This window comes from Spermophilus citellus, assembly GCF_964194105.1.
Source record: "Spermophilus citellus genome assembly, chromosome: 5".
Classification (NCBI taxonomy): Eukaryota; Metazoa; Chordata; class Mammalia; order Rodentia; family Sciuridae; genus Spermophilus; species Spermophilus citellus.
This window is the reverse complement of record NC_138186.1, coordinates 52,562,802-52,588,814: the sequence shown is the minus strand read 5'-3', so window position 1 is coordinate 52,588,814 and position 26,013 is coordinate 52,562,802. Positions and strand designations below refer to the sequence as shown.

The 26,013-nt window shown below is 48.2% G+C and overlaps 1 protein-coding gene across 1 annotated transcript in view; it reads right to left on the bottom strand.

Moving 5' to 3' along the window:
- The window catches only part of PNPLA1 (patatin like domain 1, omega-hydroxyceramide transacylase), a gene marked incomplete at both ends in the record, with an annotated part of 38,498 nt that extends 20,635 nt beyond the window's left edge, over positions 1–17,863 (bottom strand). The window contains 1 exon segment of the mRNA XM_081293749.1: positions 17,659–17,863. Within this exon segment, the coding sequence (XP_081149875.1) occupies positions 17,659–17,863 (205 nt within the window).
- Positions 17,864–26,013: the final 8,150 nt, after the last annotated feature.

The window sequence follows — 26,013 nt, the reverse complement described above, 5'->3', positions numbered from 1 at the left end:
CACCCAGAGATTACCACTTGGCCTCTCAGACTCTCGATTTTATTTTTATTCTAACTTATAGGAAGCCATGCTATATCCACTATTTATGATTTGCTTTTTCCAACCAATATATTGTGTTTTTTCCCAGTCAATAAATATCTACTTATAATGTAATTTTAAAAACAGTGAGGAAAGCTTTATAAGATTATACCAGTATTTATGGAGCAGGTCCCCTACAGGGGGTTTGGCTAATTAGTTTGTTTCCTTTTTTCTTGGCTTTTTGACCTTTCTAAATAATGCTGTGATGAACAATCTCAACCTACATTCTTTGCCCAAGTCCTTAATTGTTTTCCTGAGGATGAATTCCTAGAATGCTGGGTCAAAGGTATGCATTTTTAATACCTTGCAAGGCTTATTCAATTGTGGCTTAGTATGTTATTCATTTCCTGTCAACTCTCAGCTATTCAGGGGTGGGGGCAGGTGACAGGAAGCAGCCAAGACAATGGAAACAGTATTGACGTTCCCAAAGAACTTATGTCTGAAAATGGTCCAATCTGGAAATTAGCAATGCCACAGCCCGAGCCAGGTGGCCAAGGGGGGATGGAGAGGCAAGATGTCTGATTTTCCCAGTCTGGGGCTCGGCTTCAAATTCTTTCTTGCTGCTTACTTGAGCCACGAACCAAAGGATACCTTTCTCTCTGCATCTTTGTGCTTCTCTCCAAGTCTCTGTCTCAATCTTTGGAGTCTCTAACTGTATCCCCTGGGTCTCTTTCTCTCTTCTACTCCCTCCTTTCCCCCTCTCTTTTCCCACCTGGGGGAGAAATAACTAAATCTTCTGGTCAGACAGTTCTCCATTGGTAGAAAGCAAGTGTTCAGCACAGCAATTCCTGGGTTCTGAGAGGAGGGATAAATTTAGCTCACTTCTCTATGCATCTGTGTGCTTTCCAGAACCTTCTCCCACTTAAATGCCTCCTTCCAAGCTGCAGGCTGCCAGGCTGTGGGATGCAGGGACCCACAGTGACCACAGCAAGATGGGATTCAAAAGTAGCATCCCTGGCCTGATGTGTCCTGGTCAGGAAGCTCAAGATTGGCTGCTCACAGCCCCAGCCTACACTAGTCACGTCCATTTCTGCTCCGAGGAGATTCTCCCTCTCTTCTCAATGGCTGCCACTGTGCTTTGCCCATAGAAACCTTCCCTCCAGGCTGGGAATCCCCCAGGGGCCATGCTCTCTGTGCCACCCAGTGTCCTGGGACATTTTATGGGTGCTCAGTGTGTGAACAAAGGAAAGACAACACCTAAGGGTGACGGAGATGTTCCCAGGGAAAAAGCTACTGGACTTAATCACCCAATAAAAGCTTGGAGCAAGGTCATCCCTGATAGATGGATAAGCAACAGAATTAACTAAATAGATCCGTGTGACCGACTCACCAGGTTTTATGAGTCTATTGTGCCAAGAAACTTCAATGGAAAAATAAGGAAAGAAGATGCGGGGTAGGGAGATTTGCAAGGGCACTTGGGTTTCAACCACTCGGGAAGTTTCATTCTTTTCTGTGACCACATCTATTTCTTGGAAAGAGCTCAGGCAGATTTGGTTCCAGTCCCAGCTTTGCCACATGCTATCTGGGTTGAACAATTTTATTCAACCTCAATTTTGCTATCAGTAAAATGGGGGATAAGGATCCCCACTTTACTGGGTGATGAGGCAGACAGTTTTTAGTAAGTATTCAATATTGATTAGGCCAGTGATTCCCCAAATGGCCATGGACCAGCCTGCTGGATGTTTCTGACTCTGTACCGTCTAGTCCGAGGGGCATGGAGGGAGGGGGTGCTGTGTCAGAGCAGCACAGCCAGTTGGCTGCACCTCCTGTTCTGTCAACCTGGGGGAGTGTACAGGCTTGGTATGGGAAGCGGGGGCTAGAAAAATCAATGAGAGGGAAGAAAGGGGATAGGAATAATCTGGTATGTGTTTATCTTCTTTAAATGTGCAATGCTTCTCTTCTTTACAAGGGCAAGAATGGGCTCTGTCTCATCACCTTCTTATCCCCAGCATTCCTGGGACATAGCTAGGCACTTAATAAACACAGATGTATGCACGAATAGGGAATAAATAAATGTCAGCAATCAAGGACCCTGAGGTCCGGAAAGAGAAGTAACTATTCGAGATGAGTTAGAAGGTAAAAGCTGAGGGCTTCTCTTCCCCGCCTCCACACGGCCTGGCCTCCTGCTAAGTGAAAAATCCTAGAAAGTCTGGCATTTGGAGTCTGGCAATTTAAGCTGCTGGGTATCCTGTTCCCAGGGCCCGAATTAGGTCTGCTGGGCGGGATGGATCTGCGGTGGAGGATGGGGCTGCAGGGCCCCAGGTCTAGGTCTCAGCGGACTGGTAACCTAGCAACAGCCTCCAGCTCCTCCAATCACCGCAAGGCACCACACCACCCGCTCGCTCGCTCCCCCCACCTTCCGCATACCCCCCCACCCCCGATAGCAGCCACTGATGCGCGCAGGGGAGGTCGGGGCTCAGCAGCCCCAGGGGAAGGTGCCTGTGAGCAAAGCATTCCCAGGAAAACCCTGGAAACTCTCGGAATCCCTGCATGGAGAACCTGGGAGGCTGCGGTTCCTACCTGTTCCCAAGTTGCAGACTGAATTCTGCATTTTCCTGTGGGTATATCTTGACTACCCATCTCCTCTATAATAATAATTATTATTATTATCCTCACAACAGAGGTTTGCCCAAGCAGGCTTTCACATTTATAATCTGTTTATCCTCACAGTGACATCTAGCCCCTCAGGGGCAATGACCTCAGTTTATTCACATTTTATTTCTACCTGACACTGTAGAGGCATGGATTTAAGAACAGTTTGGCTTAAAGCTACAGTGTCACTACTGGAAGGTCCATAGGCACCTTCTGGGCAGCAAGTAGTCAGGGAGCCCTTCGTTCAAAAGAGATCTAAAATGGAAACCCAATATATACAACACCCGGACACATGACTTCAGGGGTGAAGCTAGCTGGGGTCCTACACCCTGTCCCATCGCCCCTCTCCCCTCCTTTGGAAGTCCCTCAAAGGCCAATAATTTTAAGAAGCAAGGTCAAAACTACTAATCCAGACTATTTCTCTCATTTTACAGATGGGAAATCCAGCCCAGAATGAAGGTTAAATTCAATAAATATTGGATGAATGGATGGATGGATGGATGGATGGATGGATGGATGGATGGATGATGGAGAGACCTTAGGTTACACAGTCTAGGTTGGCAGAAGCAGAACTAGAATTTATGTGTGAAAACTAACATTCTCCTGTTCTGTTCTGAACGCACTATAGGCTTTAGTCAAAAGTAAAACAGCTCTGACCTGTTTATTACTTACAACAAAATGAAATCTAAGCAATACTTTTTGTGTGTATGTGGATAGCAATAATCCTCCACACAGGCCTGACTAAAAACTTGGATTATTCTCCTGTTAGGTTGCAGTGGGAACAGGAGCCCCTCTGGCAGGTTCACCTCCTGGGTTTCCAGCAACCTGTCTCCAGGCCTCTTCCCTACCTCAGGTACCACCTGTCCCAGGGAGCCTCCTCCTCAGAATCCAGGCACAATCTCCCCACATTCGTTGCACGGGGTCTTAATGATCACTCCAAAGCGAACCAGCCAGAGAGGGAGTGTGTCTAGAAAGTTCTCTGGGAATTCATGATATTCTTAGGGCCCTTGCCCCTCTTTTTTTCTGCTGGTTTTGGTTGGTGGGCCCCGAAGTCCATCTGGGCCCAGATTCTCCCCAGACTCCTGAAGGGACACTGGCCCGAAGCAACAGCTGAGAATTCGTCATCCGCCTACTCTTGGCATTCCTTTGTCTCGTGTGTGCAATCAGGGACCTGCAGGTGAACCTCTGCCATGCAAGACGTCAACTCCGAACACCTCCTCACCGGGGAGTCTCTCTAATCAGGGGCCACTGCCAAGATAGCCCAGGCCTCCCTGCGGAACTCGGGTTCCACCCTCTCCCACAGCTCTGATAATTAGGGCTCCTTTTTTGCTGATGGGAGTGATTGACAGCCACAGCTGCCTGAGGCTTCTGTTGGGGGGATCTGCTGCCCATCTTTCAGCCCTCACGAAACCACTGGCCTTGGTCCTACCTCGGCTGCTTGCTGCTCTCCAGGGCTCCCCTTTTGGGTACCTCCTTGGTGCCTGCCACTGTGCCAGGCTCTGGGGCCTCATCACCCCATTGAATCCTCATGACACTCCTTTCAGGTAGTACTGCAGTTATCTCATCTTCACAGATGAGGAAACCGAGGCTCAGCTGATCACCTGCCCAAGGTTATGCAATGGGAAAGCCGCAGAGCTGGCCTCCATGTCCCGAGGGCCCCAGAGCCAACGCTGTTCCCATGATAGTGGGCTTCTGCCACCAGGGACACTCCCTTCATCCCCCAGAGCCTCCTGTTCCCACTGTGAGATGACGGCCCGTGGGGCTCTGCTCTTCCAGGGTTTGGTAGGGTCACCTCCTTAGGCTGCAGTGGTCCTGGAACCTCTCACTAAAGCACCAACCAGAACCCAAATCCCATCTCCTCACATGGGCTCCTCAGGCTTAAGGCCCTTTCCCAGCTCAGCTCAGTGTCTTCTCTGATCAGAAAGCACTTTGTGCAAAATCCCTGCCCCACTACTTTTACTTTTTTTGCCATCTCTCAGACCTTGACCTCAGCCCAGCTTGAGATGGGCCTCTTCCATAAAGCCTTCCCTGGTCTCCCCACTCTTCCTCTCTCCACTTCCCCTGGACAATTCATCTGGTGCTTGTAATTCGCACAGTTTATCTCAGGCTGTCCTGAGCCGACTGTCCTGTCCCGACTGTCCCGTCTCTGGCCAGCCGCATTCCTAGAGTGTAGGTCAGGGCTGATGGGAATCTTTCCGGGGGGAGGGGGCTCAGGAAAGCCACTTGGCCAGGGTCCAGTGGGGCAAACCACAGAGCCCTTCGTCCATCAAGCCTGCTTCTAACTCTTGCCCCCCGTGAATGGACATAGACCCTGGGTTGGGCTGGGAAGTGGAGGTTTCCTTATGTGGCAGAGTCAGGAGGACAGCGTTGGGTCCCTCTCAGGACCCAGGAGTCAAAACATAATTGCCACAGCAGCCCAAGAATTCTGGAAGTTTCTTTACCACTTGTTTATGTGTTTTGCCCACAGAATAGGAAACGAAGCTCAACTGTCTTTTCAGATTTGATCCCAAAGTGAAGCAAAGAAAACAATTTTTAAATATTTATTTTTTAGGTGTACATGGACACAACACAATGCCTTTATTTTTATGTGGGGCTGAGGATCGAAACCAGGGCCCCACTAGTGCTAGGCAAGCGCTCTACTGCTGAGCCACAACCCCAGCCCCAGAAAATAATTTTATTATAATATTAAGTGCACTGGTTTAAAAATGAATGCACTAAATGCAGTATGGGGTCCTGGGTTAGGTCCAGGGAAAAAGAAAGGCTGTTGGTAGAAAAACAGGTGAAATTCTAATAAAATCTGCAGAATTGGGGCTGGGGATGTGGCTCAAGCGGTAGCGCACTCGCCTGGCATGCGTGCGGCCCGGGTTCGATCCTCAGCACCACATATAAACAAAAATGTTGTGTCCGCCGAAAACTAAAAAATAAAATATTAAAGTTCTCTCTCTCTCTCTCTCTCTCTCTCTCTCCCTCCCTCCCTCCCTCCCTCTCTTAAAAAAAATCTGCAGAATAGTTAATAGTAATGGACCAGCACTGGAGTCTTGGTGTTGACAGGTGTACTGTGATTATTTCAGGTGTGAACTCAGGGAAACTAGGTGTAGAACATACAGAAGTTTGCGTTCTTACTTAACTTTTCTGTAAATCCAACATTATTTCAAAATAAAAAGTTAATTGCTATGGGCTGGGGCTGGGGCTCAGTGGTAGAGTGCTTGCCTGGCATGTGTGAGGCACTGGGTTCAATTCTCAGCACCACATATAAATAAATAAAGGCTCATCAACTATATATAAGTTAATTGCTATTAAATTTTCAAAAAACACAGATAACAAGCAAGGCTGTTATATACACAGCGCCTGGTGCTCAGATGCTGATGCTAGGAGCGTCTGTGCCCTAGGGAGGTACTTTCCAAATGGATGTTCCTACTGTGTGACCGACATATGCAGAGCTTTACCAGGTCTTCCATCCAAGTTCTAATACATACAAAGGATTATTTGGGGGAAATACACCTTTATCCATTTGATTGAAGAGATTTAAATGCATAAATGTATAAATGAGTGAGTTAGAAGACACTGAACCCAGTGTGGTTATAACCACACAGTGACACGATCTCTATAGCATTTTATAAAAAGTCCTTGTTGTATTTGTCATGCCACTTTAGTTCACTTTCTTGACCAATGTGTAAAGGAATGCTTGACCTCTAGAATTTAGCAAGAAAGCAATCATGGGGCTGGGGCTGGGGCTCAGTGGTGGAGCACTAGCCTCGAATGTGTGAGGCACTGGGTTTGATCCTCAGCACCACATAAAAACAAATAAAGATATTCTTTCCATCTACAATATATATAACAAAATAAAGCAATCATGTTGCTTAACAAAGCAACTTCTGAAATCGTGATTAGAGAAGATGTAAACCCTAGAAATTTAGAGGAATTCCCGGGGCTGCCTCTGTGGTATAAACCTGAGAAGATGATTTAATCTCTCTAATCCCTATTTCCTCATTTGTAAAATGATTGTAAATGCGGTACCTGCTTAATAAGGTTGTGAGGGAATTAAAATAAATGGTGCGTTAAAGCAGTTAGCACAGTACCCAGCACATTCTAAGTGCTGGAGATTCTAAATGCTTGGTAAATAGCTATTATTACCATGACGCTAGAATGTGAATGGGAACAGAATATCTTTTTTGCAGGAAAACACTGCCATCTCAGGCAGATAAATAACTCTGGCTCTGGGGATGATTTTTAATGAAGACATTTTGATTCTGAAAGTGTACCCAGCAGCCAGGACTGAAATCCAAGTTACATCTGGGACACACACACACACACACACACACACACACACACACACACAATCAACAGGAATAAATGGAGATTCTCATTCATGTCTTAAAGAAAACTGGAGAGACTTTCAGCCTCAGCAATATGGTGGGCTGAGCTAAAAGGAACCTCCGCAGCTTCTGGGAAAGCAGCTAAAAGCTCAGATTAAAATAAAGTGCAGGGCTGGGGATGTGGCTCAAGCGGTAGCGCGCTCGCCTGGCATGCGTGCGGCCCGGGTTCGATCCTCAGCACCACATACCAACAAAGATGTTGTGTCCGCCGAGAACTAAAAAATAAATATTAAAAATTCTCTCTCTCTCTCCTCTCTCACTCTCTCACTCTCTCTTTAAAAAAATATATATAAAATAAAATAAAATAAAGTGCAAATAAAATTGCAAGTCATGGTTGAACTCATAAGAAAGGAAAGAAACGAAGATGGACCAGACAGCTGGTACCAAGAGAAGGAATGACGTGCCTGGTGACTGCGGGGCTATGATTGGACCAGAAACTGGCAGGGCCGGGGAACATTGGTTGGAAGCTGGGTCAGGAGGGTGGGGTCCAGCAGACCTCTGCTTGGACCTGCCCACGCTGCTGGACCACTGAAAGGCACCAGTGGCTTTGGGTGAAAAACCAGTCAACCCCCCAAAACGGAACCCCCCAAAGCTGCATGCCAGCATTACATGGAGTTTAGAACTTAAACTAATAACAACCTCCGAAGGAATTAACTGGAAACTTGGTCCCAAATTGGTGATGACCCTGGGGTGCCCCACTTGGGCCCACACAAGCCAGCTCTGATCCAGCCTTCCACCGTCCAGACCACACAGAATTCCTACAGAAAACCCAACTCCTCTGGCAGATGAGCTCACTGTTGCAGGTTGGATTCTAGTCATGATGGTTGGTTTTAATAGATTTTCTAGGATATGGTTCAGTTCAGTTTGAAAATGTTCTTTACCTGTGCTTTGATTTCAAGATAATCGTCTTTCCACTTGCTGACCCACGAACTCAACATCCGGGTGTCTAAAGCCTATTGTGACTTATTTTGTGACTGATATTGGCATGGCATGGCACCAGAGGTGCCCACTTTTTGTCCCTCACTGAAACGTCTGAGTTATCAATGGGGAAACAGAAGGCAAGGCGGGTCACTGGCCACTCAGGGACCCTGGGCACTCAGTGGCAGGGCCAGAACTTCGGCCCTACCCTCTCCCTTCCTGAGAATTGGGTTCTCCATCAGACCTGTCAGTGTCTCATTCTCCAACTGAGGGACAAAGACAGGCACATGGATGACCAGGGAGAGGAATAACCAAAGCCAAGGTCCCCAAGAGTCACTTGCTCTTCCCAGCACCCTCCCTGGAGGCCCACTGGATGCACTGCCCAGTGTGTACCTGAGCCACCAGCCAATGACAGTAACTTCAGCCACGCTTGGCTCCAGGCCCCGGGAGGCCTAGGATGCCAGGAGCTGCCTGGGCAGCACTGGAGCCAGGTTGGGGGCTGGTTAAGACCTTTGCCGTGTCCTCTGCCTCCAGGGAAGGAGTTGTGCTGGGTCCTTTGGGGCCCCCACGTGCGGGCTGGGGCCCCCACTGTCCCTGACTTTGCAAGGCTCATATGAAGCCTGTTTCCTGTCCAGAAGAAGGAGCTGGCTTCCTGAGAAGGCAAACAGGTTTATTTGTGTGGCCGGCAGCGAGGGCACCTGCTGGCCTCAGCCTGGAACTCTCTTCCCTCCACCCACCTCCCAGAGGCCGACCCCGACCAGCCCACCTGAAACTGCACCCAGCATCACCTCCCACTGTCACCCTGCCTGGTGTCTCCCGAGACCCCCTGGCCTTCTGTGTGTTTAGTTGTCTGTGGCTTGATTTCACCTACAGAAGGTCAGCCTCCTGAGGGCAGGAACTACCTGTTCTGCTCAGGGCTGGATCCCCAGAGTGAATGGATGAAAGGCCCATTTCATCATGGCCAGGTAGACAGAAACGGACCCTCAGCCTCTGGGCACCTTAAAGGGATTAGGGCTCAGAAAGTGGTGCTTTGGGTTTAGTGTTCGCCTCAAAATTCATGTGTCAGAACCTTATTTCCTCAATGCAGCAGGGTTGGGAGGTGGAGCCTAGTGGGAGATGTGTGCGTCACGGGGGCGGAGCCCTTATGAACGGATTAATGTCTTTATTGAGGGATGGGTTAGCTATCTATCTGCAGAGTTCAGCCTCTTTTTCTCTCACACACTCCACTTCCCACCGTGAGTTGAAGCAATACAAGGCCCTTACCAGAAGCCAAGCAAATGTTGGCACCATGCTCTTAGACTTCTAGAACCATGAGCCCAAATAAACCTCTCTTCTTTATAAATTACTCAGTCTCAAGCGTCTAAAAAGTGACTGAAACAAATGCTTTTCAAACTTAAAAAAAAATGCTAAAAGATTTTCTTTAAATTAATTTAGAAAGAGACTCCATGAATGAGATAGACAATAGCAGGTCTATATTAAGTTGAAGCCGGGGCTTCAGTTGTGTCCTCCTCCTGATTTTCTTCCCCATACACAGAACTCTGGGACTCCTTGGAATAACAGTTTGAAAACTATTGACCTAAGTGAGGTCCACTTCCATCTAGTCACTTCCTCTACCAGGGTCTAAATACAATCACCAGAAAAATGAGGGAATCAGACCCATGGGCCTTCCTCCTTCAACACCCTAGGGTTATATGTCACGTCTATAACTGAAGAATATTCTCCGAGAGCCAGGCAAACCCCAAAATAGGAATCAGAGCGATGCATTCGCTGTCACTGCCAACAGACGGCAATCAAGCAGCTCTTGTTCTACGAGCAGCATGTGGGAGCCGTGGGGCCCACCAGGTCTGACTGATCAACCCTTCATCTAGTCGATGAAACGAGACAGAACATTTGAGGCAATCAGAACAGGACAGCATCCAGTGCTGGGGATAGGTGGACGGATTCTGTGGGCAAACTGGACATCACAGCAACGAGAGAAGGAGCCGGGTGAGGGGGTGATGTCAGCCCCCACGGGCCCACAGACTGGCTTGATCCTGTGGTTGCTGAGTCACAGTCTTGGCCCCAGGAAGGGGACAGAGTGTCTCCATCATTTTAGATTGCCAGTTATGGTTTGTGACAGAGACTGATAGCTGTCCCCAATGTCCACTCTCCCCTCCTTTTAATGAACCCCCAATGTCTGGCTGGACTCGTGGCTTTCCAGAGCGACATCTGCATTCCCAGCCTCCTCTGCAGTCAGGTAGGGCCCTGTGACTCAGCTTTGGTCCCTGGGATGTGGGCCTCCAGGATGCGCATCACCTCTGAGTCCTGCCCAGGGAGGGAAGGGGTGTGCCCTGTGTGCCCTCCCTTTCCCCTTTCTGACTGCTGGAATGAGGACATGGCCCTCTGGGACCCCAGGAAGAGGCCACACCTGTGAGCGAGGTGATGGGAGGGGACTGGGTCCTGACACTGTGCAGCGGCCACACCAGCTGTGGGGGGCTGAGGACAAAGTCTCCAGGGCCAAGAGAACATAGAGGTTTGTTATTTTGTTCTGTGCAATATGTTTAAAAATTTTCCATATTAAAAAAAGTTTAGGGGCTAGGGTTGTGGCTCAGTGGTAGAGCGCTTGCCTAGCACGCATGAAGCACTAGGTTTGATCCTCAGCACCACATGAAAATAAAGATATTGTGTTCATCTATAATTAAAAAATAAATATTAAAAAAAGTTTAAAAATGGACATGAATGTTCACAGAAGCATTGTTCATTTTAGCTAAAAGTAATAATCAAAGCAAATGTCCATCATCTAATGAAAGGATACATAAAGGTGGTATGTCCATTCAATGGAATATTACTCAGTCATGAGGAGGATTAAAACACTGACCCCTGCTACAACCCGATGAACCTTGAAAACATTATGCTAAGTCAAAGAAGCCAGAAATAAGACCACGTATTATATGACTCCCTTTATAATATATGTCCAGAGTAGGCAAACTGGAAGAGACAGAAAGTTGATGAGTGGCTGCCAGAGACTTGGGGGAATGGAGGAGTTAAGAGGTGACAGCTAAAGATCATTTCTTTTGGGGATAACTTAAATGTGCTAAGATGGATTGTAGTCATGATTTCACAACTTTGTGAATATGTGAAAAATCACAGTGCTATATATTTTAAAGGGGTGAATTGGATGGTATGTGAATTATATTTCATTCAAATTATTTTTTAAAGTGGTGGGGGAAGGGGAGAGACAGAGAACAGCCACAGGATCCTCTGTACCACACCACTCCACAGTTCCTCAAAGCGGGCTGTGTGGGATGGGCTAAGGGGACTTTGGAGGCCAGCATTGGGCCGGCTCAGCTAGAGGACCTGTCAGAAACCCATCCAACCCAACGCTGCTATAGAGAAGCTGTTTTTCTCGACCCTGAAAAAAATCTACTTCCCATTAATAATCAGATCCAGAGACGTGGCTGGTCCAGTATGTGATGGGCTGTTCCATGAGAGGCCCCCCCGGCTCACCTCCACAGCCTGCTCAGACTCACGGAACCTCGCCCAGTGAGAGAGCTTGGCTTTCCAAAAAGGACTTGGTCTCCCCCTTGACCGCACATGGGCACCACCTGGGGAGCCTTCATAGACAGGGATGCCCAGCGCTGCCCCAGATTACTTAGTGAGGGGAGACCCTGGCAGTGGAGGTGATTCTATGTGCAGTCAAGATGGAGAAGCATCAGGCTGGGGCTCAGCGGCAAAGCACTGGCCAAGCGTGTGGGAGGCCCTGGGTTCGATCCTCAGCACCACATAAAAATAAATAAATAAATAAAGATATTGTGTCCATCTACAGCTAAGAACTATTTTTAAAAATCTTTAGCACGCATGAAAAAATAAAAACTTGAGAAGCAACAATATAGGGTCCTGACAAACAGTTTTCAATGACCAGAAAAGAATGTCAAAATTGTGATCCAGAGTATGCTAACTATCCTGTCACGACGGCTCCGTTTAGACTTATGCTTACTCAGCCACAATATAAGCAAGGCTTTGTCACTGTGGGTTTCAGGCCGTGAGCTGGAGACCTTGGATCCTGGGGCAGTGGCTGGGGGCCTTGCAGCCTGCTCGGGCCTCTGCGGGGCGTGGCTACTTTCTGGAGGCTTTCCCACCTGGGACAGCCGTCCCTGGGCCCAAGCCCACCTCTCTGAAGCCCCAACCTCAGCTGACCTGCTCTGTCCCCCACGCAGTGACACCATGCTGCCGCACCGAGTGGCTTTGTCATGTTGTCATGTTGTCCTGCTGCGTTCTTGCTCAGAGGCCTGGGTTCCTGCCCAACCTGCCTCTACCTGTCCAGCTTCCACTCACCCTCCATCACTAGCTCATCAGTTAATTCCAGGCGGCTTTCCATGACTGGAGGTGTTTGCTTATTGCTCTGCCTTTTAATTTTCTAACATCCAGTTGGAACTTTGTTGCGGGAGGCTTATTTGGTGGCTGCCTTCAAGTTCCAGTAGGCTGTCAGCACCTTGAGGACAAAGCAGTTTCATTTGGTTTGACATGTTTGCATCCTTGGCAGGACCTAGTATATGCTCAACTATCACTGTGGAAAGAAAGGAGGGAGAGAGCAAGGTCTTGCCATGTGATTTATATGGGAAGAAATGGACAAGCAGTAGCTTAAATGGGAATGGGATTTCAAGTCTACCGAATATCCATTCTTCAGTAAGAAAAAAGTTAGTTTTCAAAATGATACAAGTTGTATTTTGGAAAAATACAAGTTGGAGATATTTTTTTTAATTCTAGTTCAGATTGGAAATTTTGGAAGCCCACTAGTTGTCATGGAGACCACCATGTTAATCAGGTGGTCATCAGGTTAATGAATGAATGAATGGACATTTGCTGCATCTCTGGTGAAAACCAGGCATTGTGAACATGAACTGAAATTGAATTCCAAGCATGTATGGTTTTGTCAGGATGAACCCAACTATTATGTACAACTACACTGCTCTAATGTAAAAAAGAAAGAGGGCTGGGGTTGTGGCTCAGCGGTAGAGCTCTCCTCTAGCACATGCAAGGCACTGGGTTTGATCCTCAGCACCACATAAAAATAAATAAAGAAAGAAAGAAAGAAAAAAGAAAACCAGGCACTGTGTTAAGCACTTTACCAAGGGTTTCAAGCCTCCAAATCAGCCCTGTCACAGAACCGGCCAGTCAGGAGATGGACCCTTCACTGACTCAGCTTTCACAGGGACAAACAGCCTCAGGACAGAAGAGCTCAGTCTGGGAACAAAGGTCAGGGATGTGTCCTTGAGGGGATGGACCCTGGAACCAGGGGTTTAAGAATTTTGTTTAAAAAAGAGACTAAGGGCCAGATATGGTGGTGTAGGCCTGTAATCCCAGCGACTCTGAAGGCTGAGACAGGAGGATCACGAGTTCAAAGCCAGCCTCAGCAAAAGCAAGGCACTAATCAACTCAGTGAGACCCTGTCTATAATAACATACAAGTAGGGCTGGGGATGTGGCTCAGTGGCCGAGTGTCCCTGGGCTCAATCCTCAGTAAGAGCGAGAGAGAGAGAGAGAGAGAGAGAGAGAGAGAGAGAGAGAGAGAGAGAGACAGACAGACAAAGGGGCTGGGGTTGTGGCTCAGTGGCAGAGCACTTGCCTAGCATGTATGAGGCACTGAGTTCTATCCTCAGCACCACAGAAAGAAAGAAAAGTTACTTAAGAGAGAGAGAGAGAGAGAGAGAGAGAGAGAGAGAGAGAGAGAGAGAGAAAGAGACTAACTCTGGTTACATGCATATAGCATTACTACTTATGCATAAAATACCAGATGACCTACTGGCAAACTTTCAAAACTCTCGGGAGTGTTCAACAAGGTCCCTCAAAACAAGATCAGTGTGCAAAACCCATCAACCTTCCTTTTATCTGTGATAGTCCATTAGATCTGAAAATGCCTCAGAAAAAAAAAAGAACTCGTGGCAACAAAAACTATAAGACCCTCAGAAACAAATCCAATAAAAGACACAAAATCTTGACTGAAGGACAAAAAGACCAGAATAGAGAGACAGATTCTATTTCTAAATGGGAAGATGCAATTTCAATCAAGATCCCAGCAGAGCGTTTCTCAGGGTAGGACAAGAATAATAGAGGCAGCTGGGCAAGGTGGCGCAGGCCTGAGATCCCAGCACTCTGGAGGCTGAGGCAGGAGGATCACAAGTTCAAAGCCAGCCTCAGCAACTTAGGGAGACCCTGTCTCAAAATAAAAATAAGACTGGGGATGTGGCTCAGTGGTTAAAGCAACCCTGGGTTCAATCCCTGGTACCAAAAAAAAAAAAAAAAGAATAAAGGCAATATTTGCAAAATAAAGAAGAAGGAATAGGAAGGGCTTGCCATACGAGATGTGTCCTTATTATAAGGCTATAATGTTTAACACAGTGTCATTTGGTGCAGAAATTAGGCCCCTTAGACAATGGAAACTTTGAGAGAGTCCAAGGACAGTCTCATAGGAATGCAGGCTCTTGAACACACCTGAGGCAGCGTTCTAAGTGAGCGGCAAAATGAGGAATTGGGTCTTTCCCTCATCCTACCAGCAAAACAAACTCCCGATGGATGAACCTAAATAGGAAAGACTTAAAGATTTTTGAAAGACAATGTAGAAGCAACCATGTAATGAAGGTTAAAAAATACAAACTGTAAGAGGAAAAACTGGGTCCATTTGACTTTGTGAAAATTTCCTGAGTGACAAAATATAGCACAAAGAAAATGGCAAGGTTCATAGTAGGGAATCTAGGTGTAAGGGCTACAGCTGATAACCACTGTAAGAATTCATAAGGAATACCTAGAAGGTAAAGAAAAGGGTAACTCAGGAGCAAAACCCAAACAGGGCAAGGTCATGAGCTGGCAAGTCACAGAGGAGGAGAGTCAATGAACAGAGAGAAGGCTCACGAGCAATCAGGAAGCCAAATCCCTAAGATCATTCCAGGTGTGTTAGATTGACACAAAGCTTTCCAGTCTGACACTAGCAAGGAAAAATGACTCTGGGGGCGACAATTAGAGCTCCTACAGGCTTCTTGGGGTTAAATTGGTACAATTATTTTGGAGAGTCATTCAGCTAGATGGAGCTGATCCAGAACCTGCTGTCTACACAGCCAGCATGCCCACCCTGACATACCAGCATGACTTAAAGGGGAGAGTGTAGACTCCGGCCAGACTGGGTTCAAATTCCAGCTTTTCCAAGTCCTGCTTGTACGACCTCAGGCAAGTGACATGAGCATTTCATGATTCAGTTTCTTCCTCTATAAAATGAGATAATAACTGTTTGCACTGCAGAGGTTGTTGTGAGGACTGAAGGAGTTAACACGCCAGAGACAGAGAACAGCGCCTGATACAAAGGAAGGGCCAGTTACTAGTAAATTACCCGGGAGTTCAAGTGCCTGAACGAGGCTAGAGGGACGTGGATGAGTCTCACGGGCCCTGAGTCGGGGGAGCGAGGCCCACCGTACCTCACCCTTCCCTGAACTTTGCATCATTAGGAGCAGCACACATTCTGGACTTTGATCCCACAGAGAGGAGGCCTGTCCCCAGGTTTCAGTGAAAAGTTTCCCTGTGGCCCACTGTTGTCACAGGCTGGTCCATTGGGTGACAAAGGCACCAACTGCTTCACAGAAAACTCTGTGCTTAAAAATGATCTGGGGGCTGGGAGACAGCTCAGTTGGTAGTGTGCCTGCCTCACATGCACAAGGCCCTGGGTTCAACCCCCAGCAACACACACACACACACACACACACACACACACACACACACACAAGATCTGGAACAATCCACGCTGATAGCACAGGCCACAGGAGGGGGAGTGGGATTCGGGGCAGCAGATTAACAGAGGCTTTCTCTCCATTCTATATACCTTCCTGTTGTTTGACTTTCACTTATTCCTTGTGAAAGGATAAAAATAAAATATCATCTTGCACACACGAATGTCAATGGGCATGGCTACAGTTCCAGCCAGCAGAGAGTGAGGTCCTAGCAGGGAGGCGCCCTGCTTGCTCTGGGGTAAGGCTGCTACCCCTTCCTCCTCACCGGGTGCAGCTGGGCCTTCGGCAGGTCTCACTGGCTGTCCCTTCAAATCCAATCACTCTGGCCGTCCTCCTGGCCGGCCACACTCATCCCTCAACTTAGTTTCTACCTTGCCCAGCTCAGAGAGTGGACAGGTCCCAAGCGCCTGCCACATACCAGGTGTTTTTATGGGCCGTTCACTCACGTGAGCCCACTGAATCCTTACACAGCCCTGGGAAGGAGCCATGTTCAGATCTGCCTTCTACAATGAAAAAAACGGAGGCACAGACAGCTCTAGAACTCCCTTCCAGGTCCCAGGTTCCAGAGCAGCAGGGCTGGGGCCCATCTGTAGAGCACATGCACATGCTCTCTGCCACCTGCCCACGGTGTCTGCATCCCAGCATGCCAGTGCTCACAGGAGCCAGAGTAAGGTCAGAGCTGGCTGCTGTGGCCACCTGAGCTGGCCCCAGATGCTCCTCAATCCCCCCTCCCTCTGTCTTCCTCCACCCCCCAACACTAGCCTCTGGGCTGTTTCTTTCTTTGCACAGGTCACTGCTTGGATGTCACCTCCCCCTAACCACTTATAGCCCCCAGCTAAGTGCAGTGGCAGCCTGTAATCCCAGCCCTTCTGGAGATTGAGGGAGGAGGATCACAAGTCCAAGGCCAGCAATTCAGTGAGACCCTGTCTCAAAGTAAAAAATAAAAAGGTCTGGGGATGCAGCTAAGTGGTAAGTGACCCTGGGTTGAATTCCCAGCACTACCATTACAACTAATGATAATAACGATGTAAAACAAAATATGGTCCCCACTTTATCCTCTGTCCCTATCCTGTTATAATTCATTCTAGATTCTATCACTTCCTGACATTACATTAGAAGCTTTCTTGTTTGAATGCTTATTATATTTCTTTTTTTTTTCTCCTAGAATTTCGGCTCCACAAGGGCCTGGAAGGTGAGCAAATGTCTCTGCTGCAGCACAGTGGCCAGGGGGCCCTTGGGAGGTGTCTGCTCCAGGCGTGGCTCTGTGGTCCTCCCTCTGGGTCAGCAGTGTGGCCCCTTCTTTCTAAGGACCATGGATCAGCAAGACAGAGGATGAAGTGAGAGCTTCCATTTTCTGCCCTGACCCCTGATTTCCAGTCTCTCCCGTCTGGTCCCCTCCTGCCCTGGCCCCCACCTTCAGGTTGCATTTTTCCAGCCACCTGGAAAAGGTGAAAGATCCATCCTCACCTGATAAGTCTGAACTGTCACCCCTCCCAAGGGTATTTGCATTTGAAAAGAGGCCACCAAACCGCACCTGACTGTGTCCTGGTGTAACTCCTTGTAACCCCCCTTTTGTTTCTTGTGGTGCTGGGATTGAATCCCCGGGCCTTGTACATGCAAGACAAGCACTCTACCAACTGAGCTCTATCCCCAGCCCTTGGCATGACTTCCAACACAGGATATTTGAGAGCAATACTGTCTTTCCCTCACCCAGGGCCCTGAGTCACAGAGTAGCTCACAGGTAAGGACATTGAGGGAGAAGGAGAGATGCTGGGTCCACGCTCACCCAGCGGGTCAAACGCTGTGACCCTGCAGACATCAAAACTGCTCACTGTCCCGCTGACCCACCTCCTCCTTTCCTGCCTCCCAGGCCTGGCTTTGTCCCCAAAGCATCTCCAAAGCCTCCTCAGGCTCTGCTTGGACGCCCCCCTCCAGGCTTACCCATCTCTATCCCGCAGATGACCAGGGCTGCTATCACAGCACCCGCCGACGTCCCTGCGAAGCGGTGGGCTGTGTCCAGCATCCGAGGCGCCAGATCCCGAAGGGCATCCACAACCCCAGCCTGGTAGTAGGAGAGGAATCCACTGCCCGAGAAGGAGATGGAATGAGGGGTGTCTGGGTCCCCCTTGAACACTTGTTCTTCCATTGCCTCAGCCTCTGGCCTCCCACAGGGAAGAGGGACCACCGTTCAGAGCCTGCTTGCCTCAGCCTGGCCTGCCAATCCCTGTGGGAACTCGCTGTCAGCTTCCCTGCCAGCCCAGAGCCTGGAATGTGGCCGTCTCTACTGGGTTGGCCCAGGCACCCACGGGTGGTTCAGACAGCCACTGCCCGGGCCTGTTTAACTCTGCCAGGTGGCAGTCTCAAAGGTTGGAAAGGGGTCTCTGACTCAGGATCAGGTGCAGAAGGTCCTCCAAATCCATGAGCAGGGTCCTGGTCCGGCGACCCTCCGGCTGGCTTCACTGCCTGGCTGGATCCATCTCTGGCACCAGCTCCCCAGCCTTCTGCCTGTCTCTGGAACACCTAGGAGTGTTCACGGCTCCCTGCACAGGGCCATGCCCAAACAGGAGGATGCCACTCAACCCTCCGCGAGAGGCTTTACACACCCAGTTGCAAAACCTCTGCCAGTGGATCCGCGTGCGCCTCCCTCTTGGATGTGCTGCTGTGGTGTAGGAGTCACAAGCCACCTCCCTCCAGGACAGCATCCCCTCCCTCCAGAGGCAAGGCTGCCAGTGTGGGACACCCACCTCCCACGCTCCTCCCGCCCCTTGTCCCTCCCTGGCTCCTCTAGGCTGTGTGGTTTATGGGATGTGCTTTATAATTATTTTTATTTGTTCTTACATAAGCATCGTTTTATTTATCACTTGTTTCTTCTCATTCTCATGTTAGGATCGCCACAGGCAAAACTGTAAAGGAAGAGAAGTTTGGCTTCAGGGCTGGGACCACCACACATTTCCACCTCTGAAGTCCTAGACCCCTGGGCTCTAGAGCAGTACTCTCTCACGGAGCTTTCAGGCTACCTCTAAGTGTGCAGGAAGAAACCAACCTGAAATCTGGATCATCCTGAGTCTTTGGGGTGCTCTTCTTCCCGCTTTGAAATGAGAAGCTGGAGATGGCAATATTTAATCCCCAGGATGAACAGCTTGGAAGGTCCCCTGTGGGTCCCCTGGGTCAGGGCAGAGATGTTTTGGCAAGGGAGATGGTGCGTGGGGACCAGGTTAGCTACAGGGGTGTCCTCCCTCCCTGGAGGATGGGTCTTCTTTAAAGGCCCCCAAATTTCACCAGTAAGCACTAATGTGGAAAGGCCACATCTCTCCACCTCTCCACTCCCCCAGACCACAGTGGCAGGGGCAGAACTACAGTGGAGACAGCAAGTCCCCACCCACTTCCAGTGGAGGCTAGCCTCTGAGGAGGAGGAGAGGCCAATGCCTTCTCTGGTCCTGGGAGCTTCACCAGCTCTGGTGTCCTCACGATCTAAACCGGACTTCCACATTGAGGGCAGTGCCCAGGATTCAGTTAGTAGGGCATCTTCTGTCTTGTGTTGATACAATTACCTCAGTTTGGGAAGAGAGCTTTTGATGAGACATGTGTGCAATAGAGAAAATGTGTGTGTGTGTGTGTGTGTGTGTGTGTGTGTGTGCGTGCACGCTCACTCACGCATGCCAGCAGAGATACAAGGCAAACCTCTGGGATGGAGACTGGGAGTGTGACAAGGTGGCCATTGGCTTTCCGGAACAGCAGACTCCCCCTTCCTGGGAAAGTCAGGTCAGCCCCCCTGAGAATCTGTGGGGCAAGGCCTGAGCCCGAGCAGAAGCTCCGCCCCCTAGCTCAGAGACAGACACACAAAAGTGGAAGAACCAGAGCCCCGTCCAAGGCAATCTGTAATTAAGAACTCAATTGTGCAAGGCTGAGGTGGCTGCCGGCAGTTAAGAGGGGAGGAGAGCAGTGTGGGCTGGCCATCAGCCCACAGTGTGAGGAGCTGTGGGCTGGGGGACTTAATGAGGATGGGAGGAGGGACGGGTTGGGAAAGGATCATCATGAGCTCCTTACCGAGGAGGGAAATGTTGAGGGGTGCAGAGTCACAGGATGGAAGGCTCCGCTCCACTGTCTACAAGCAGTGGGATCCGTCTGATTCTCCACACCTGGTTTTCCCAGTCTGCTAAGGAGACAATAATTCCTGTGTTCCACGGTAGTAAATCGGAAAGATAATGGCTGTAAATGCCTGGCAGGTGCTGTGCCTGTCATCAGAGAGTAGTAAAGTTCAAAGCCTCTGGAACCGATGGACCTGGAGATAAGGTGGAATAACAGACTGAAAGAGGAAAGCTGTGTCCAGGCGCCACACGCAGGGGGAGCCTGGAGCCTCCTGGGACAGAGGTGAGAGCAGGGCTGGAGAAGGAAGGAGGGCCGTGGCAGCCAGGCCAGGGTGGCAGCTGAAGGAAGACCAGTTAGTGAAGCCATTGCCACAGAAGACTCCCGGGAGCCGGGAGGCTGGGTGGCTGGGCAGGGTGAGTCACAGTTGATGCTGCGATTTGGGGATTTGGGCCCGAAGGTAGGGAGGGGCAGGCAGCCTTTGTCAGATCTGGAGAAACTGGGGGTGGGGAGTCGGGGGTGGGGGTGATTTTACTTATAAGACTGTCCAAAGTTGGCAACCAGACGTGACAGGGATGGCTCCAGAGTGAGGGATAGGGACACTGCCATTAAGCGGGTGGAGAGGCAGGTGGAGGTGAGCACGAGGTCCCATTGAAGGCAAGATGGCTATGGACAAACATCTCCTTCCAGGTCCTCCTGACAGTCCCAGTGAACCAGAAGCAAGGCCACCAGCTCTACCCGGGCTGTGGTGGCCTGTGTTCAACACTGCTGCAGGGAGGCATGGCCTCCGGGCCAGCAAACCAGGAATCCCCAACTGTACCCATGAGAAGGCCCCCGGGCTGTTACCCTGGACCCTCAGGGTGAGCTCCATGTTTCACGAGGGCTGCTGAGCAACAGGCCTCAGTGTGAGACCATTGAGAATGTTCAGCTCACTTCCCCTTGTTCCTGGTGTCACACTCAAGGCCCTCAGAACTTTGAGGGAATGACATCGAGGAAGAATCACTTCCCGACACTTCTGCATTTGATTTGAAGAGTTGTGTTGTGATCTTCTCAGGTGTTTCTTAAAACCAAGTTCTCACTTCTCATATGACTCATCGGTCACATTCAAGAAACAAGACTGCTTATTGCATATAATTCCAACAAGACAACCCAAAATCAATGCACAGAGGCTGCAGCTGCCATAAATATGAGACTTATGCATAAGGTCTGCGAAGACTCGCGGGATTGCTCTTGGGATTGCTCTTGGCTTTTCAAAGATGGTACATCACCTCCACCTCTGCTCACATCTTGAAAACAGAAATTTAGTGGAGAACCTGGTTGCTACTCGATACAAGAGTGTGAATGTCACAGCATCACCAATCAATATTATTAACAAAAATATTTAACCTGAATCTGAGGCTTAACTTCCTGTTCCCAATATATACCAATTATGAAGGTACAAGTTAAATGCTTCTGGGTTCCAATAATTGGACAAGTTCAGACTGTGGGGAGGGCTGGCAGAAACCATGGCTGGCTACACAGCAGCTGCCTCCTGCCCACTTGTTCCTTGTCTGAATCTCTGTAGAGCAACTGAGAAGGCTGAGACCCAATTCCCCAGCCTCCTTTGCAGCTAAGGGTGCTGTTTTAGTCAGTTTTTTTCACTGCTGTGACTAAAGAATCTAACCAGAACAAGTGTAGTGGAGGAAAAGTTTATTTCAAGGCTTGCAGTTTTAGAGGTCCATATAAGGCTGGCTCCATTTCTCAAGGCTCTGAATGAAGCTAAACATCATGGCTGGAGAGTATGGCACAGGGAAGCAGCTCACATCATGGTGATCAAGAAGCAGAGAGTCCAATGTCCTCCGATGATCCCAGCAGCGATCAAGAACCATTCAAGAAGAATCAAGCTTGCATGTGTGCTTGCTTTCTTGTTCCAACTTTTAGTCCATCCAAGCCATCATCCTATTGGTCAGTGCTGCCCACACTTAGGGAGGGTCTCCCTTTCAATTGGCTATCCCACATGCCAATCATTCCTAGACACACCCTCATTGATACACCCATAAGCCTCTTAATCCTTGGTATCTCTTAATCCGATCAAGTTGACAATTCAAATTGACCATTACAAGTGCTGAAGAGATCCACTTTTAGGAGAAAACCCTCTGGATGGTGCCTCAGGAAGATTTTCCTTCTTTTCTCTTTCCTCCCCATCTGAAAAATGAAATACGGTTGTCACAATTAATTGAATGGTCCTCTAAAACTGTAACTTACCTTTTGAGGTGTGCAAATTAATTTTTGAATACTTGATCAACAAACATACAGGCGTATCCTCTGTGAGGTGCGAGTGTTCAAAACTTTTCTAAAAGTCAGGAATTTTTAAATGTACAACTTAAGGGGCTGGGGCTGCAGCTCAGTGGCAAAGCGCCTACCTAGCATGCTGAGGCACTGGGTTCAATCCTCAGTACCATATAAAAATAAACAAATAAAATAAAGGCATTCTGTCCATCTACAACTACAAAAAAATTAAAAATGTATGACTTAAGGAGAGAGAGAGAGGGGCAAACTTTGGCCCTGTTGAGATTAGGACAGAGCTTGCTGACTTTCCACCAGGATGTCCTTTTGTATGAACTGAAATCATCCATGCAGCCTAACAGTAACTGCTTCTTCTAGTGAAACAGTTCAGACAGACATGAAAGCTCCCAAAAGAGTACAACTAACATCCACGTAGCCACCAGACAGATTAAATGAATTGTAACATTTTACTACATTTTGACCAAATATTTATTTGGTTTTAAAGAAATGAAACATCACAGATGGAGGCAAAACCTCCTTGGAACTCTTTGCTGATCTCAATCTCACCTCTTCCTCCATGGGTTCCAGATTAGTGAGTGAATCTTTCTCGTCCATGTTTTCTTTTTAAAGTACAAGAGATGGAACCCAGTACCCACTGAGTCACATCCTCAGCCCATTTTATTTTTTTATTTTTCAGACAGGGTCTTGCTAATTTGCTTAAGGTCTGGTTAACTTGCTGAGGCTGGCTTTGAATTTTCGATCTTCCTGTCCCAGCCTCCCAAGCTGCTGGGATTATAGGTATGTGCTACATGTTTTCGTACTTTTATTACATGAATTTTTTATAGCAGCTCAGGAGGCTGAGGCAGGAGGATGGAAAGTTTGAGCAACTTAGCAAGGTCCTAGCAAGGTCCTAAGCAACTTAGCAAGAACCTGTCTCAAAAAAATAAAATAAAAAGGGCTGGGATTGTGCTCAGTGGTTAGGTACCCCTGGGTTCAATCCCCAGTACCAAAAAAAAAAAAAAAAAAAAAAAAAAAAAGCCATAAATATTTTATAAACAACATGTAGTACTGTTTTATAAATATTTTTACATTCACATAAACAGACTACATTGCATTTATTTTGCAACTCTGTTTTCATTTAGCCTTATGATATGTGGTTTGGTCTTTTTTCTGTAGTCCTGCCTTTTGAGACCCTGAGATAATATATTTATCATTCTCCTACTGATAGATGCTTGGGTTGTCTCCAATGCTTTGCTACAACCAACGACACCAGAGAGAACATACTTTGCACTGTATGGGAATTTCTCTGGTCCCAGTGTGGGTGTATCAGTTGTACCCCTGGGGTTTCAACTTACAGAGGTGACTGGGTTACACCACGGAGAGGCTAATGCCATTGATAAAACATCTTGTTGTTTACATTTTCACCAAGTTTGATCAGGAGGCAGAACGGGCGAGCACAGCCCAGAAAAAGCTAGTGAGAAAGGCCTGGAGGGGCAGGGAGCAGTTTAGGATTGGCTAGAGGGAATGACTGGGCGGGCTCAGGCCACAGGGGTTCTAGGGCAGAGGGTAGGCGCCCGCCAGGAGGAGGTGGCTCGAGGGTGGACTCTGATTGGTTAGTTTCCCAGGGAAGAACTTTGATTGGTTAGTTCATGGAGGGCTTCTCAGGAGCCCTTTGCCAGCTCCAAGAATTGGCCAGCCTTGGCAGGGGCAGTCTCTTCTCCAGTCCTGGAGGCCACACGTGCCAGAGCATGGAGAACGCACAGAATAAGAAACTCTAGTTCATATCCCAGCCCTTGGGTTTGACGGGGCGTTGCCCTGTGGCTGTCTACACTGGCTGCACCAGTTTCCCCGAGTGTCTAGCTGAGGTTGAATTGCCTCACTGCTCTTGATAATACTCGATGAAAAACAATTTGCGAATCTGAGGGATGTGAAACAGTACCTTCTGGGTGTTTAATGTGAATTTCCTACAAATAAATAACCATATTTGTGAGGCTAGGCATCATTCCACGTGGTCATTCTGTTATTTCACTCTGCTCTTCTTGTCGCTTGCTAACCTCTTCCCATTTGGGTGGGAAGCCAATTGGTCTTTGTTAATAACGTGTAAACTTTGGAACTGATATTGGCTCCATTCAATGCACTGTAAATATCCTCTCCCACTTTGTGGCTTCTCTTTCAACTTTGTGATGTTGTCTTCCGTGGTCCAAAACGTTTTAATTTTCATTTTTGCAATGTTAGGAACTGAAACCAGGGCCTTGCACATGCTAGGCAAGCACTCTACCACAGAGCTGTGGCCCGATCCCTTAAAGTTTGTTTGTTTGTTTGTTTTTAAATATTTTCTTAGTTGTAATTGAACACAATATCTTTATTTTATTTATTTTTATGTGATGCTGAGGATAGAACCCAGCGCCTTGCACATGCTAGGCGAGTGCTCTACCGTTGAGCCCCAGCCCCAGCCCTCCAGCCCTTAAAGTTTTAAATTTTAATATAATAAAATGTATCAGTCTTTTCTTTCATGGTTTATGGAAGGCATTAAGATGCTCTCCCGTATAAAGTAAAATCCCAGTTACTTTAAATAATTTAACCATCAAAGTCTAAGCTATTTGTTCTGTCTCCATAGGAAAGCAGCAGTTTGGTGGGCAATTTGGCACCGTTTATTTAAAAATCAATACTTGCAGGAATTTATACGGCAGAAACATTCACAGGAGCCCCCCCACCCCATCACCAAATGTGTGCACAAGATTGTTAAATAACATCATTTGTAACAGCAAAGATCTAGAAGGAATCCGAGTTTCAGTGGAAAGCTGGTTAAATGAATTATGGAATAGCCGCATAATGTAATTCTCTGCTGCTACAGAAAAGAATAAGGCTGATTTGGATGTGCTCATAGGGAAAGTTCTCCAAGATGTATTGGTAAGTAGGGAAGGAAATAAAAGGACCCAAGCAGTAAGTATAATATGCTACCATTTATGTCTAAAAGGGAAACTTTTTTTTCTTTATGTATATGCATGTAAAATTTCAAAAATAAAACTGCTGAGAGAAGGAGGCTACAAGAGGACAGGGCTTGAGGGTGGAGGGAAACCCATTTGCCACTGCCAAAATCATGGGTGGTTTTCATTGTGGCTTCCATTCTGGCAAACAAAGAAGAACCTCTGGAAGATCACAGTAGCTATTGTTTCTGGCATTTGGAATAGTCGGAGGTGAAGGGGGCCTTTTGTTCCAACAGCTAAGAAGAAATTGAATCATTAGAAACAGGCGGGGGAGTGGGCGTCTCCTAGACAGTGTCATTACAGGTGCATTGTGGGCCAGTCCCAAGGTATCAAGGGCAGGGCTGGTCAGAACCCTGCTGATGAGGTTTGGGCTTGCTGATGTCTGGGGAGGGCAGGAAGGGTGAACAGCCTCCCTCTGTGGACTCGGAATGGGGGTTGTCTGAGACACAGAGGTGGATGGGATGGAGTGGGGCACAGGGGGTCGTGATTGAAGGTCTGAGCTGAGAGCATCCACCTGGGCCCCTGAGGTCTGAGATCCGGGCTGGCTCTAGGATGGGGGTCTCTTCGAAGTGTGTGGCTGTGTGGAGGGAAGAAGCTGTGCACCCCTCTCCCTGTGGAGGAGGAGAGCCCAACCTGGGAGGTTCTGGCAGGCAATTCTCCGGAGAGGAAGAAAAGTGGTGCTCAACCCGGGAAACTGCTCATCCAGTGAGTGAGCAGCAAGCCATCTGAGGTCACCTTGCTGACACTGAAGGAGAAAGAGGGACCAGTCTGCCTCCATGGAGCAAAAACAAGACATGCCGTTGAGTCCTGCTGGCTTTTCCAGGGCAGCACAGTGTCGCCAGTCTGGGAACTGGGTTGTCTGAGCTCAAGCCACAGCCATGTGAGTGGCACACCTGGCAAGATATTTAAATGCAAGTTTTTGCTATTAAAAAATGGGAGAATAATAATACCTCTGTTA